The following is a 14605-nucleotide window of genomic DNA, read 5'->3' on the forward strand; positions in this document are numbered from 1 at the left end:
CTCTGGGACATTGTAACATTTTTCTGGCCATCCATTAATAATTAGGTCTGTCAGAGAATTCATTATGGGATCTTTCTTAATTTCCTCATCCCATTCTGTTTTGGTGAGGGAGGGAAGTTGAATAGTTAAAATAGGTGCATCCAAAGGATTCTCCCAGTAGTCATTCGGAAGAGGTGACCTTGATAGATAATCTGCAACTATATTTTCATGTCCCGGCAGGTATTCCACTTTAAAGCTATAATTCTCTAGACCTAGTATCCATTTGGCTATTCTTGGTGAATCACAGTGTGCTTGCCTAGCTGGAAAAATGTACATCAAAGGCTTATGGTCTGGGCGGACCGTAAATTTGGTTCCCCAAAGCAAATTTTTTAAATGATTGATGGCCCAGTAGCATGCCAGGGCTTCTCTTTCAGTTACGGAATAGTTCCGTTCCGACTGATTTAAGGCGAGAGATACAAAGGCGATGATGGTTTCACCGCCTTCACCTTTCTGGGAAAGTGTAGCTCCGAGTCCTTTGTTTGAGGCATCAGTACTTAAAATGGTTTTCTTTTTATGATCAAATGAGCTATGCACAGGAGACTCTATGATTTCTTGTTTTAGCCTGTTGACAGTAATGTTGTGTATTTCTTCCCACTTGAATTCATGTTTGGCCTTCAGGAGTTCCCGAAGATTTTCACATTTATCAGAGAAATTAGGAATGAACTTGGCCATATACTCGATTAGGCCAAGAAATGACTTTAGTTCTTCTTTGTTGGCCGGAAAAGGTGCCTCTTTCACCGCTTGTATTAAACTATGTTTAGGCCTGATCTCTTCGTGTGATATCGTATGCCCAAGGTAATCAACTTCAGATGCTTTTACCTTGCACTTGTCCCGTTTGTCTGTTAATCCAGCCTCCGACAATCTGACGCAGATCTTCTTGAATACCATGTTGTGCTCCTCTTCTATTGCCCCATAGACTAGGACATCGTCTTGAAAGCACATGCTGTTCGGAATACCCTCCAGCACTTGCTGCATCATATTTTGGAAAACGGCGGATGCCGAAGCAAGGCCAAATGGCATTCTCCTAAAGATATATGTGCCAAATGGGGACGAGAAAGCCGTTAAAGGTATTGAGTCCGGGTGAAGTTCTACTTGATAGTAGCAATGAACAAAAAGGATGCACGTGCCGCTATTGGCTTTATCTACACTATTTATTCAAAACATCTGAACTAAAACAACATGTTTCGTGTGTGTTATCACTTGTTTTTAATTATTTTTGTTTTTCTATTTTTTAGAATCAACAATTTGGTATATTAATTTTCCAAATTTACATTTTTACAGACCTTATGTACACAAAAGAAAACATTCATATTTACATCAAAACACAATTCAAATTCTGCAGTTCAAAAAGAGTTGAACATTCAAGCCACCATTCATTCATCTAACATACCACAACAACCAACAAAAAAACAATATACTTTTTAAATACTGGAATAAAATTATTCACAGTTAAGCCAACTTCAGTTAATATTCTCAAAAGGTGATCTATTTTTTGTAGTTCATGTAACCCTTTCTTTTTTATTTGGCTTAATGAAAGGTCTACGCGTTTCAAACTCGTATTAATATGGAGTTCTCATCAGGACCGTGGTCTGTGAAGAAAGAAAGAAAACTTTCGTTAGATCAAGCATAAACGCTGGGGGGAGCTGCCTACTCCATCATTCTGCCACCTCCTTATCTTACCTCTTGTGTTCCAATGTGTGGACGAAATCAGTAAAGCCCCCGACGTGTACAAAATATCTGGGGGGAGAATCATACCATGACATCACCTGTCACCTTTCAATCACCAAACAACTTACAGAGTCACATATGCTCACCACTTACTTTATTTTATAGGTCCGTGTGGTGTTACTTTCACCGTGCCCTGTCTCTCAGCTCACTGAAAACAAGCGAGAAATGTATCAACAACACGGTTGTTGGGTTCTATTTGGACAGGAAGCTCTTAAAATGCGAAAACGTCTTGCCTGGCGTGAGAGCACAGGCTTCAATAACCGGGTATTGTGTGCCTCCGCCTGAAAACGATCAGTGAAACGACGAGATTAGAAAATTGTAGATTTCCTACTTGATAGTAGGCCATTGAAAGATCAATGACAGAATTTTTTTTAGCCTTCCCCATAGTACTCAGTATTTCGTTGATGTTGGGGAGGGGAAATCTCTCAACCCAAATGTTCTCGTTGAGGCTCCGTGGATCGATGCAGAGGCGGATGCCGTCACCATTGGCCTTTGAAGCGATGACAATGGGTGCAAGCCACTCATTAGAATCGATGGGTTGAATGACTCCAAGATGCCACAATTTATCAAGTTCAACTTTTAAAGGCTGTCTTAGAAGGAGGGGAACTTGGCGAGTCTTGTGGACGACCGGTTTGGCACCAGATCTGACTTTTATTTTATGTTGGTAATTCTTCAGTAGACCCAGGTCATTGCAAAATAGCTGCGAGAATTCATTACAAAGAATTGTCCCAGGGTCAGACTTCTCCACTAAGATGACTTGTTCTCAGGTAGGATCTAGAATTATGCCTATCTCCTTCTGGTGCTTCCAACCCAGAAGGTTTGAGCCTTCACTCACAAAGTAGATCTTCCCCACAGTGGATCTTCCCTTAAAATCTATCTGAGCTTCCAACATTCCTACTAAGGGAATGGGGTCCTTGGTGTAACCTTGCGGAGAGATGTCTGGTTTCATTATTTTAGTTTCTTGATCTCCCAGGTATTTTTTAAAGTCATTCAAGTTCAACAAGCTAACTGGTGAGCAAGAATCAGCGAACATTTCAATGGCTTTCTTATTTAGTAATATTTTGCATTTAGGGTAATCCTGGGCCTACCCGCTACATGTACTTTTCACTTGGAAAATTAACTTCTGGTGTTCATCACTCTCAACATTAACAACTTTTACTTGGCAATTGTCACTGTCTCTACACACGCTTGCCAGATGGCCTCTTCTGTTGCATTTCTTACAAAACGCATTTCTTGCAGAGCATATGGGACTGTTCGCCAAATGGTTACTGCTCCCACATCTGAAACATTTAAGATGCGATTGTTCTTTAGTATGCTTGTAGGGATGTTCTTTTTTGTTTTTTATTTTCAAGACGTTACTCGATGGTTCCTGCACTTGTACTGAAGCTACTACTTCCTCGGATACTTTTATTTCCTACATGCATTTGGCAGTGTGTTCGATAGATTGTGCAATGGCCATCGCTTCTTCTAAAGTGGAATTCTTTGCCAATAACTTTTCCTGGTGCAGCTTACTAACTTATCACGAATTAAAGAGTCATTTAGCTCTCCAAAATCCCACCTTTGGGTGAGACCTCTTAGCACAACAATGTAGCTTTTTACTAACTCATTTTTGCCTTGAGTACGGTTGAAGAATGCGTGACGTTCTAGTAAGACGTTAATTTTGTCACCAAAATGAGTTCCTAATTTTAGTAAAGTAATCTCATAAACGTCCAGTTCCTCATCCTCATCCAATTCTGGTTCTGGCAAAGTCTCATAAACTTTATGGCCATAAACACCCAAGTTATGGAGAAGAATGTGCTGTTTGCGCACTGCGGAAAATCTTTCTCTCCCCATTGCAATTAAGTAAGATTCAAATAGTTTTGTCCACTCCTTCCAGTGGATCTCAGGTTCCCCACACTCGTTTAGAAATGATGGAGGTTGGCTAATACCCGGAGTACCCATCCTTGTATGAGGGGAAAGTGAGCAGTGGATAAATAAAAAATTTAGAACACTCTCAGCACTGGATACAGTGCGATGTGAAGAAGGATAGTGAGGTGCGAGATGGTGGAGGGTGTAATGGTGAGAAAGAGGGGTAGCCAATAAATGCTAAAAGTAGAGATGAGCAAGACAGCATATATGGCAGATAATTCACACTAAGAATACACTGTTGATCCAGGAAGGAAGCAGGTCTCTGGTGCTGAAAATGAAAAATCCCTGTCGCATATAATTAGCATCAACCCCAACAATATTAAAATGGAGAACAACTGGCCTACATTGTTGAAAAGACAAAGTCACTGTCTCTGAGAAATCGCATCAATCCCCTAAGAAAGCTATTAATGAAAATGTCATTGCAGCACGTGTTCAAGGAGAAAAAAAACTCAACATGAGGATAGCGCTGAGCCCTCCTAGAAACTTGTATCCCAGCCAGCAAAGTCACAGACTGTAACGGAGTCCCGGACCAGGAATAGTTGGCACCAAGAAACACACTTCAGTCACACCTGGAGCTCTGTGGAGAAATTCCAGTCAGCTGAAATGCGACGGGAGACCCTCCGCAGACGTCAGGACAGAAGGCAGGAAGTAGTAGGAGGTGCCTCCGACGCTGACGACAAGGCAGAATGAATAACGTGGGCGTCCAAAAAGTTAGGCAGACAGCGAAGAGGCACTGGGGACTGTGAGGGTTAACTCCGGGCTGAAGCGGTCGATGTGTAGCTGGTGCGCCGGGAAGCAGGAAACAGCTGGGACTGCAGCCAGCAGGGGAAGACGGGAATGTCGGAACACAGGACGTTTCAGGGCTCCAGTCCACCACAATCAACCGGCAGGGAAGCGTTGGTAAACCACCGCCGTAGGTAAGGCAGGCACACAGGATCCACGTCTGGCTCGGGGAACAACGCCGTTGACCCACTGCCCGGAATGACGTTGAAGAGTCGTGAGTCCCGGAGACAGGGTGCGGTATGCCAGCCAGCTGCCGTGGGGGTTACGATGCCACGGAAGATAGGAGGAGTATCTGCATACACCCGGACAGCCACAACCAACTCCGGAGGCAATACCGCTGTCCCATTGCCCAGATAGACGTTGCGGAGTCCAAAATTCAGGAGATAGACACAGTATGCCTGCAAGCTGCCGTGGGGTCAGAGTCCCGCTGGAAACAGGAAACACCACAGCTGAAGCGGCCCACAGCAGTGATAGGAGACGCTGAAGCCAGTCTAAAACACTCCGGAAAAAAGGAAGCTGAAGTGATATCGATGCTTGACCAGCAAGGATCGCAAACGAAGAGTTTTCCAGAGATAAAAGCGAGACCCGCAGATCCGTCAGCTGACGTAAATGGGGGAAGCATCCAGGAGACCCAGTAGGAGAGAAAACGTTAGAAGCTCCGAGGACAGTTCGTAAATAATCCTTAGGGTTCCAGTATTTAGGAAGAGAGAGATCACGTAAAGGGGAGATGACTGGACCTGCCCCCTGCGCAGGATCGTCGCCAGTGTTGTAATCAGAAGAAAACTCACGCAGTCTCAGGTAAGAAGAAGGCACGTTTATTCCAGTCATCCACTCTCTCTGGAATGGTAGAACAATCTCAACATTCTAAGTGGAGCTCCCGGACATACCAACAGGAGGGAAGGGAAGGGGAGGGAAGGAGAGGGGAGGAATGTACCATGGGAATAAGGTAAAACACATACATATAGATATACATGCAATTAGGAGGGAGATACACCAAGTACTAAGGTACAGGTGAATATATATATATATATATATATATATATATATATATATATATATATATATATATATATATATATATATATATATCCACTCATTCAAAGAACGTGAAAGGCGCCTACAAGGTCCAGCATGCCACAGTAATGCATAGATAGGTGTCGCAGGGGTAAAGTGGAAGGGAAAACAAATTTTGCATAGTCTGTGTGACCAAAAGTACATGTGCGCAGCTGCGCTTCCTCCAGTCCCCATACCGCTTTAACCGCCGCAGCTCAGGAATCCTTTCTGACGGGGGCAAGTCTGGAAATCCGACTGGCCCGACGTGATGCACCATGTCATCCTCACCGTCATATATATTTATATTTTCACGGAACTTTGCTGCTTGCTCTCCTGCCTTTTAGGAACACAACGAAACCGGACCCATTCAGGTAGTTTGCGAAGATTTTTATTATTTGTGCAACACCTTCGCCGCCATGACTCGTTTCGGGGCCTCGAGCCCTTGATATATATATATTCTGTCCACACAGCTGCCGGGACATTCAACACACGCCAGTGAACAAGGGCATGGAGCCCGCAACGTTTGACGTTTTGCTGGAAATGTGTGTCCGCATTCTGCCTACTGCCTGCAATAAAGAAGGGGATACTTACTTTCGTGTTGGCGTCTCTATGCAGGGCAACCTTGTGATGTTTTGATTAAATAGCGGCGCACCTCGTCGCAGAGATGCCCCCCCGCATATCCAGCGGGGGGCAGCGCTTTGACATCACAAGCGCTTTTAGGGAAAGTAATTGCCGAATTTTGCAGGATTGAACATTGGCAGGCACAGTGTGTTTCCTCCTTTTTGGCGCACACTTGAAAATGATATTTTGTGTTTGGAAATACCCGGAGCACCAATCTTGGGCGATGTAGATCTACCACACCCATAAAGCAATTTTGCAATTCAAAGTCCCAACATGGGTGGAGCTATATGGTAATCAGTCCACACAGCTGCCGGGACTTTCAACACACGCCAGTGACCAAGGGCATGGAGCCCGAAACTTTGGTGTTTTGATGGAAACGTGTGTCCGCATTCTGCCTACTGCCTGCAATAAAGAAAGGGATACTTACTTTCGTGTTGGCGTCTCTATGCAGGGCAACCTTGTGATGTTTGGATATATATATATATATACACACACGTATTAGGCAAAACACGGTATTACATATGCAAACAGTTCATGTATGTGTTTTAATATATACTTTTACACCCCTTTTACCGGTAACACGTGCAGCATGGCGCCTGTGGGGGGAAAAAGATGAAAAATAGAAACGCGGTTTTTCTATCGGGGGCACATACAATGTCTTTTAAAACACCGTCACACAACACATTTGAAGCACATATCTACTCCCTCCTCTATTGACCGCTTCTGGATAGCACAACCCTGTTTCTAAACGGGCATGTGTCACATAAACACTATGCACAATCTCTAAGCACAACAGGCATAATTATAATGGGGAATTAAGTCTCACACAACAGGACTACAAACCCCAGGAGATAAGTACATAGTTTCAAACGATAGACAGCATTACCCCACCGCAACATGTATTTGCAACACAACATTAAGTTGGATATATATATATATGTATATATATATATATATATATATATATATATATATATATATATATATATATATATATATATACACACACCAATGGCGAATCAGCTTCACTGATCGCCACGAGATGCTGGGGCATACCACAATCATCTCATAGACATTATGGGTGGTTCACTGCGGCCGGTGTAAAATATACAACATACATAAGGCCTGAAACAGATGGTGCTGCAGATATGACGCTATGCATACTCTAAACGCACTGTTACTTCTAAGGGGCATTTGAGTCTCACTCAGCAAGACTACAAACCCCAACATACAGGTACATATCTACGCAAGCTACACAGCATTTCTTTCACCAATGCAATATGTACTTCCAGCACAACATTATGTTTTGCTTCAATGATAAAGCTGATTCAGCTTCACTAAATGGGCTGATCACTATGAGAGGGGTGGGGTTACCACAACCACACTCACCTCACACACACTATGGGCATGGCGAGCCCAAAAGGTGGAAGTCTTCTCCTACCACAGAGACTGATCTTCACACCATAAGGGAGCCGGCAGCTCTTCAAGGAGTTAGCCACTGATTCCAATCAGAAAGCCGGCAACTGAGGTTCACTGCGGCCTTTCTGAACACCGGAAAGAAGCCGGGGGCTCTTCAATGGAGTTCCCCTAGACTTCCAAAGGTATCCCATATGGCCGGCCAACTGCGGTTGACCGCGACCATCAAATTCTCCAAACACAGTGGGGGGTACACACCCTACCACCACAGGCTGCACCCACACACAGTAACACAAACACAAGCAAACCAATACCTCAAACATTGCATATTCCTACCATATAGCAAAGCAGGTGGACGGGGATTATGTAGGAAACATACCTCACACCTGGCCCCCCGGAGGGGGGCCTGCTACTCATCACAAGGTATGCGGACAAACGCAACACACACCTAACCTGAGTTGTGTTTCCGTGGCATCTACCATTTACATCCATTAAAGGCAGAATGAACACAAAGCAGGGTGCAGATCTTCAGCCTTATTGGCTACAGGATAGAAACTACACATTGTCTGCATACAGCAAATGTTACTGAATCTCTCCCTTGCACGTAATCACAAGGGAGCACAATACCAAATAACACCAGGCAATAGCCTAATAAAAATTGGGAGACCATTCGCAAGTAGTTAGCCAAAAGGCCCACTGTGCACAATACACTTAAAGGGCCGTCACCTTCCTTGAACACAGGGGCCAAAGTACGTCCAGGACAACTTCTCCTGGACGGGTCAACATTTGGATATACCACATGGGTGGAGTATTCTTCATAAGGAAGGGATAGGCGCACACATATGTGGGCTTCCACATCAAAATATATATATTATCCAAGAAAGAAATATATATATTAGATATATAGCTGGTATAGCATCCGGTACGTTATATGTACAAGCTAAGGCAGATAGTAGGGTAAGGCCTTTCTTCCCTCTACCCTCTTTTCTCTCCTAAGAATATTAACAGGGCGCATAAGCATGTAACAGCGCCCATGTTCTACAATACCATGACCAGGGAAGAGTGGTAACAAATTTCAACAGGGCATCAGCATACCCCTGCAGTGGTCTGTGGCTACCAAGGTGAGCATCAGACAAGAACAAGCATTTACAATGCAATGGTCTCGGCATTATTAAAGGTAGAGCTATTGGCATTGCTCATGACATTGACATTGTCATTTACTTTGCCAATCGCGTAATCGTTAAATAAATGGCATTGTCATTTACAATGCCAATAGCTTAATCGCTCGCAAATGCATGACCTATTGCATTTACACCCACTCAGAGACACACACACACAAAGCCACCCAAACACACATACAGAGCCACCCACACAATCTGCACTCTGCCCTCTGCCCTCTGCCCTCTGCCCTCTGCCCTCTGCCCTCTGCCCTCTGCCCTCTGCCCTCTGCCCTCTGCCCTCTGCCCTCTGCCCTCTGCCCTCTGCACTCTGCACTCTGCACTCTGCACTCTGCACTCTGCACTCTGCACTCTGCACTCTGAATTAAGCACAACTAAAACTGCCTTAAAGAACTGAACTGGTCATAATCAATGAAATTCTGTAAAGCCTTTTCCTTTCTAGGCCTATGAAACGCTTGATTTTTTCAGATTGACAGTACATCCATCATTAAACGTTTCGTTTTTAAAGCACACAGCATCTCATCGGAAGCACATCACCCTACTGTCAATTCACACAACCAATCAGGCTCATCATCACAGAACCACAATAAAAAAGTTTAACAAGGGTCACAATTGAACGTGCGATATTCGTCAGGGTCCTGTGCTTACCTCCCGGGGTGCAGTGAGCATTCTTGTATAATGTCTATACAGCGCCTGTGAGCACATACGCTAGACAGACGGTGGTGCACACCCACATCCGGCCGTTCGCTACGAGTGACGAATGACGTCACAGGGCGAAAGAACGCAAAAAACACGCCCACGAATCTGAAAGAGACGGGGCTTGAACTGAGTGATGCCCCTCTCCTCCAATGGCTAGCCTCCGTTTAGGAAGCCAGCCAATGGAGAAGAGGGGCTGGTTCAAGCCCCCTAACTAAAAAAACATGAATTCTTCGGCTCCGCAGTGCGACGTCCTCGACCTAAAAAACAAAAAAAAAACATACTCGAGTAAATCAGCCAAGCACCCCAAAAAACCATTAAGCCTTATCCACTTATGGTAATAAAAATCGGCCCATAGCATCAAAAATAAATTTAAAAAAAAGAGCTAGTGGGTGGTAAAGACCATATTAAAATAGCAGGCACAGAATATAACAAGAAAATCAGGTGTTAGCCTACACAAGGATGAATGGGCCTATAACATTGAACCATTTGAACAAAACATCCAATGGGGTTGTTCCTGGTCACATATAATATAAGACCACGCTACCAACGCTAACAATGAAGACAGCCTTTCTAGTGGCAAATACCTCACTACGCAGGTTGAGCGAGCGGCAGGCACTAACGCTAAAGGAACCCTGCATCCAGATACACAATGACAGTGTGGTAATGTGAACGGACCCACAATTCATGACGAAGGTGGTTTCAAGGTTCCACATGATGTAAAAAACCTAAATGCAAGTCATCAATAATGCATAACACAATTTATCAATTCATCCTTGTGTATTTTCAATCATCATTTTCAAATTCAAACAATGATCTTACATATATTTGCTAATTTTTTTGTGGTTTCAAAAACATAACATTATAATTTCTTAATCATTGATTCATAAATCACAATACATTTAATGTAGATCTGATAAGCTAAATCTTTGAAAAAGCCCAATGCATTTCGGAACCATGTTGGTTCCTTCTTCAGGGGCTGATCTGCAAAACGAAAAGTGGGGTATAATATGTTAATGCCCATGGTACTCAATAAACTAGAAAATGTACATGTTCTTATGTACTGTGTGTGATATTGTCCTACCTTGTGAGGAGTGTATACGTAGAATAGAAAACCTGGAATCTACAATGACCAGAAACACCATATAAAAAACACTCCTACCATCAGATCGCTTAAATGACATTAACGTAAATTGTAGAAAACCACAAAAAAATGTGGAAGCTTACCAATGGGTTTGTGACCTAGTGTCCTGTTAGCCTGTCAATACAAAAACATGCCTGAGTATTAAAATGCTGAGACTGTGACAAACCCATGTGCACCAGACTGTCACTAAGTAAAAAGGCTCTTCTCCCAACATACTAATATTTTAAATGTCATACCTGAGTAACTACGGCACAGTGTAATGCTGTAAACATTAGGGAGGGCTCCCCATTCTAAAAATGGCGAGAGCCCGGAGTTGCGCCTTACCTCGCCTCCCCCACCTGAGGGGTGGGACTGGCAGAGGCTGCCACACATCCTTCCCTTCCTTTGTTTTTCCCGCCTGTCTTCCCGCCAGAGTGGGGGTCAGAACCGGTGGGGGCCAGTTGCTGAGTACAGCAAGTGGCCTGGAGAATCTCACAAAGGCGGCATGCCTTTGAAGGTTTCCCTACCCATCCTGGGGGAGGAGACCTAGCACCTCGTCCCAGGATGTGCATTGTTGCAGGTCCAGGAGAGAGGATGGCTCTCTACCCAGGGGTTCAGCAACATGTCTACTGTGTGGCAGCCTAGGCAGCTTCTCAGTCAGGACACTGGTAGATGGTTAGGTTTCAGGGGGCATCTCTAAGATGCCCTCTGTAGTGCATTTTACATTAAATCTCACACTGGCATCAGTGTGGGTTTAATGTGCCGAGAAGTTTGATACCAAACTTCAGTCTTCAGTGTACCCATTATGGTGCTGTGGCGTTCATAATGCAACCTCCCAGCACTATATGGCCCTGGGTACTGTAGGGGCACATGGCTCATGTACCTGTGCCCACACCACTGGCATAGTTCACCCAGCTAGCGGGGTGACTAAGGTATGCCAGGGCTGTGGGTTTGTGGGCATGGCACACAGGGATGTGTGCCATGTCGACTCTGTTTAGTTCTGCACCAAGTCACTCCGCCTGCAAATGCAGTGTGTGTGTCAGGATACAGGGCCTCTAAGAGTGGCACAATAAGTGCCACAGCACTTAGGGGCCTTCTCTGGTCACATTGCCCTGGGTACCTAGGGTACCATTTACCAGGGGGTTACCTTTGGCCAGAGATGCCGATTGGGTTTAGGCTTTAGTACAGTTTTAGGGAAGGAACACAGGCTCTGGGTACCTGATTGGCAGGGTCCCAGGGCACACCAAGGAAAAGTGCATCAGTTATCAGGCAAAATGTGGGGGGGTTACTGCAACAGAAACCCACTTTCCTACCCCAGGCCAACTTCTCACAATGCTCAATATGTATTTTTTAGAGCAGTCTGTGCACCCTTTCTTTAACCCCTTCCATGCAAATGACAAGGTCAGCTCGTCATGGGTGTTACCTGCCCTGTGCTTATGATGAGCTGACCTTGTCATGAACAATGGGAAATAAATGACTCCAGCACCCAGCGGGAATTGCCTTAGCATTGAAGGTGTTAAGAAAACGCATGCCTCTACATGATTAATTTAGTGGGCAAAGTTACACAAAACAGGTTTATTCATTCATATTACTCTTTCAAAGAATGTACACCCCCACACGATTCAGTCACACAATACAAGTACATTCATTCATCCATTCATTCATCCTATCACTCTTCCATAGAATGCATGCCTGTAGGTGAGTGGGTTTGCAGAGTTACACAATACATAATTAATTAATTTCACTATTTCAAAGAACGTATGCCTCTGGGGGTGATGCAGTTTGCAAAGTTAAGTAATACAGGTTTATTCATTCACTATTCCAATCATTCGCCGCCTGCTCTTGTACATAGGTTCCGTAAATTGCCTTTTTATCAGGGCAATGTTGGATTTGACAGCCAGCATTGGGAAAGCTGGCAAGAAAATGAACTGTATGGGTAAACACTTAAAAGGTCACAAAGGTAAAACCTATTGGCTATGCCAGTGCTTGTTAAAATCATAGTGACATTTAAACACCTACAAAATTTAGCCGTACCGAAGAAATACAATTATGCATGTTTTTAATTCAGGTGGGATTCAAGAGACCAGAGTTGTATAAAGCTGCCAGGACCTTGGTGCAGGGCAGTTAAGGGCAAAAGTCCTTCCTCCTCAAGTGCGGCGCCTGTGTTGATAAAAGCGGGCACCTGTGTTGTTGATAAAAGCGAAAACCTGTGTTTATAAAAGCGGGCCCCCGTGTTAAAAGCGGGCACCTGTGTTGTTGATAAAAGAAAGCGCCTGTGTTGTTGATAAAAGCAAGCACCCGTGTTGTTGATAAAAGCAAGCACCCGTGTTGTTGCTAAAAGCAAGCACCCGTGTTGTTGCTAAAAGCAAGCACCCGTGTTGTTGATAAAAGCAAGCACCCGTGTTGTTGCTAAAAGCAAGCACCCGTGTTGTTGCTAAAAGCAAGCACCCGTGTTGTTGATAAAAGCAAGCACCCGTGTTGTTGATAAAAGCGGGCACCCGTGTTGTTAATGAAAACTGGCACCCGTTTTGTTAATAACAGCGGATGCCCTTGTTCTTAAGTGAAAGCGGGCGCCCGTATTAATCTCAAAGGAGGCGCCGTACTCCAACCTAAAGCCCGGGGCCGGAGCGGGGATGAGGGGCGGCAAGCTGCGGGCACCATTGTTCAAGTGTTAATTGATTTTGGCGATCCACGCATAACAAAAGGATTGGGGCTCTGCCATTGTTGAACCTGAAGATACCTCGGGCACGTCTTAAGCACAGTGCCTTAAAGAACAAATATATATAACATTTTATGGGCAGCGTTAATGGCGCCTCTGCCATTCTTGAAGCAAAACACATAAGATCAGATAAAGTGCTGCCCTGCTGCTTAAAAACACACACAAGGGGTTCCAGACAAAATATCTGCCTGTATTAGGAGAAATCCATTTTAGAAAATAGTGCTCACAAACTGTAAATAAGACATATCGAGTAACTACACAGTAAGAAGGCCAGTCCTCATGGGAGGTTACAAAAGAAGAAAAGGCGGTTCTAAGGAGTGGCTACTAAGCCTATTCATAAATCAAAAGCAACCGCTTAGAATGGACAGTAACATGAGCCAATTAAAAAGATGGGTGAAAAATGGCCTAAGCTTCAAGTCAATACCGGAATACATCATGTCTCGAAGAGACAGCGCAAGCACTGTCTAGGCTAGACCTAATAATGGATCTTAAGATGGCTACTAAAGGTGGGAGCTTCCCGAGGAAGCACGACGACATCACAAGGATTCACCACATGAAGGTCTGTTGACGCTCACCAACAAAAGCACAAAGAAAGTTGGGCAAACATTTTTTTTTTTTTAAAGATTTCCGGACCCAACCACTAGACGGCAGATTAATGCAGAGCATGTGGATCCAGAAAATTATTCAAGCTGCAAAACTACACAGACTGGTAAGAAACTACACGGTCCGAAGAGCAGATGTGCTACATTTTTGTATTTAGTGCTTACTGTCAGCTTATGCAACACGTCTGCTCAGCCGTCTGTGGACCAAACACTGAGAAAAATCCGTGTAAAATGTATATAAACATTGTGCTAATGCTGCAGCTCCTAGACAATTGTGTTTCTGATTTTCAGGTATCGGAAAGCATGCAGTATCCTTTCAAGCCTTCCATGCGGGTAGAAGTCGTTGACAAAACACACCTTTGTCGCACACGAGTGGCATACGTAGACAGTGTAATTGGTGGACGATTAAGATTAGTTTATGAAGAAAGTGAAGACAAAACAGATGACTTCTGGTGCCACATGTATAGCCCACTCATTCATCACATTGGCTGGTCCCGAAGTATAGGCCATAGATTTAAAAGATCTGGTAAGCATTTTAGAACAAATAATATTTATCAAATTGTGCTTGTTTAGATGAGTAAAAAATATGTAGAAATTGCCTTTTAATTGCAGGCTATTAAAGAAACAGTGAAGAACATCAGTGGTCTAACAATGGTTGGTAATAACATAATATCACCACTCAATGGGCACTAAATGAGCCAAAGCCAAAATGTTTGGAGCTACAGTTTTATGAGTTAAT

At 44.0% G+C, this 14605-nt stretch overlaps 1 protein-coding gene across 2 annotated transcripts in view; it reads left to right on the top strand.

Annotated features, from left to right (window-relative positions):
- MBTD1 (mbt domain containing 1) overlaps nt 1-14605 on the top strand; it is a 1097355-nt gene that overhangs the window by 315640 nt on the left and 767110 nt on the right. For both annotated transcript variants that reach the window (XM_078654423.1, XM_078654424.1), the window contains exon 9: nt 14158-14392. In XM_078654423.1, the coding sequence (XP_078510549.1) occupies nt 14158-14392 (235 nt within the window). The remainder of the gene's footprint in view (nt 1-14157; nt 14393-14605) is intronic.

This window comes from Lissotriton helveticus, chromosome 7 (genome assembly GCF_964261635.1).
Source record: "Lissotriton helveticus chromosome 7, aLisHel1.1, whole genome shotgun sequence".
In the NCBI taxonomy this organism is placed as follows: Eukaryota; Metazoa; Chordata; class Amphibia; order Caudata; family Salamandridae; genus Lissotriton; species Lissotriton helveticus.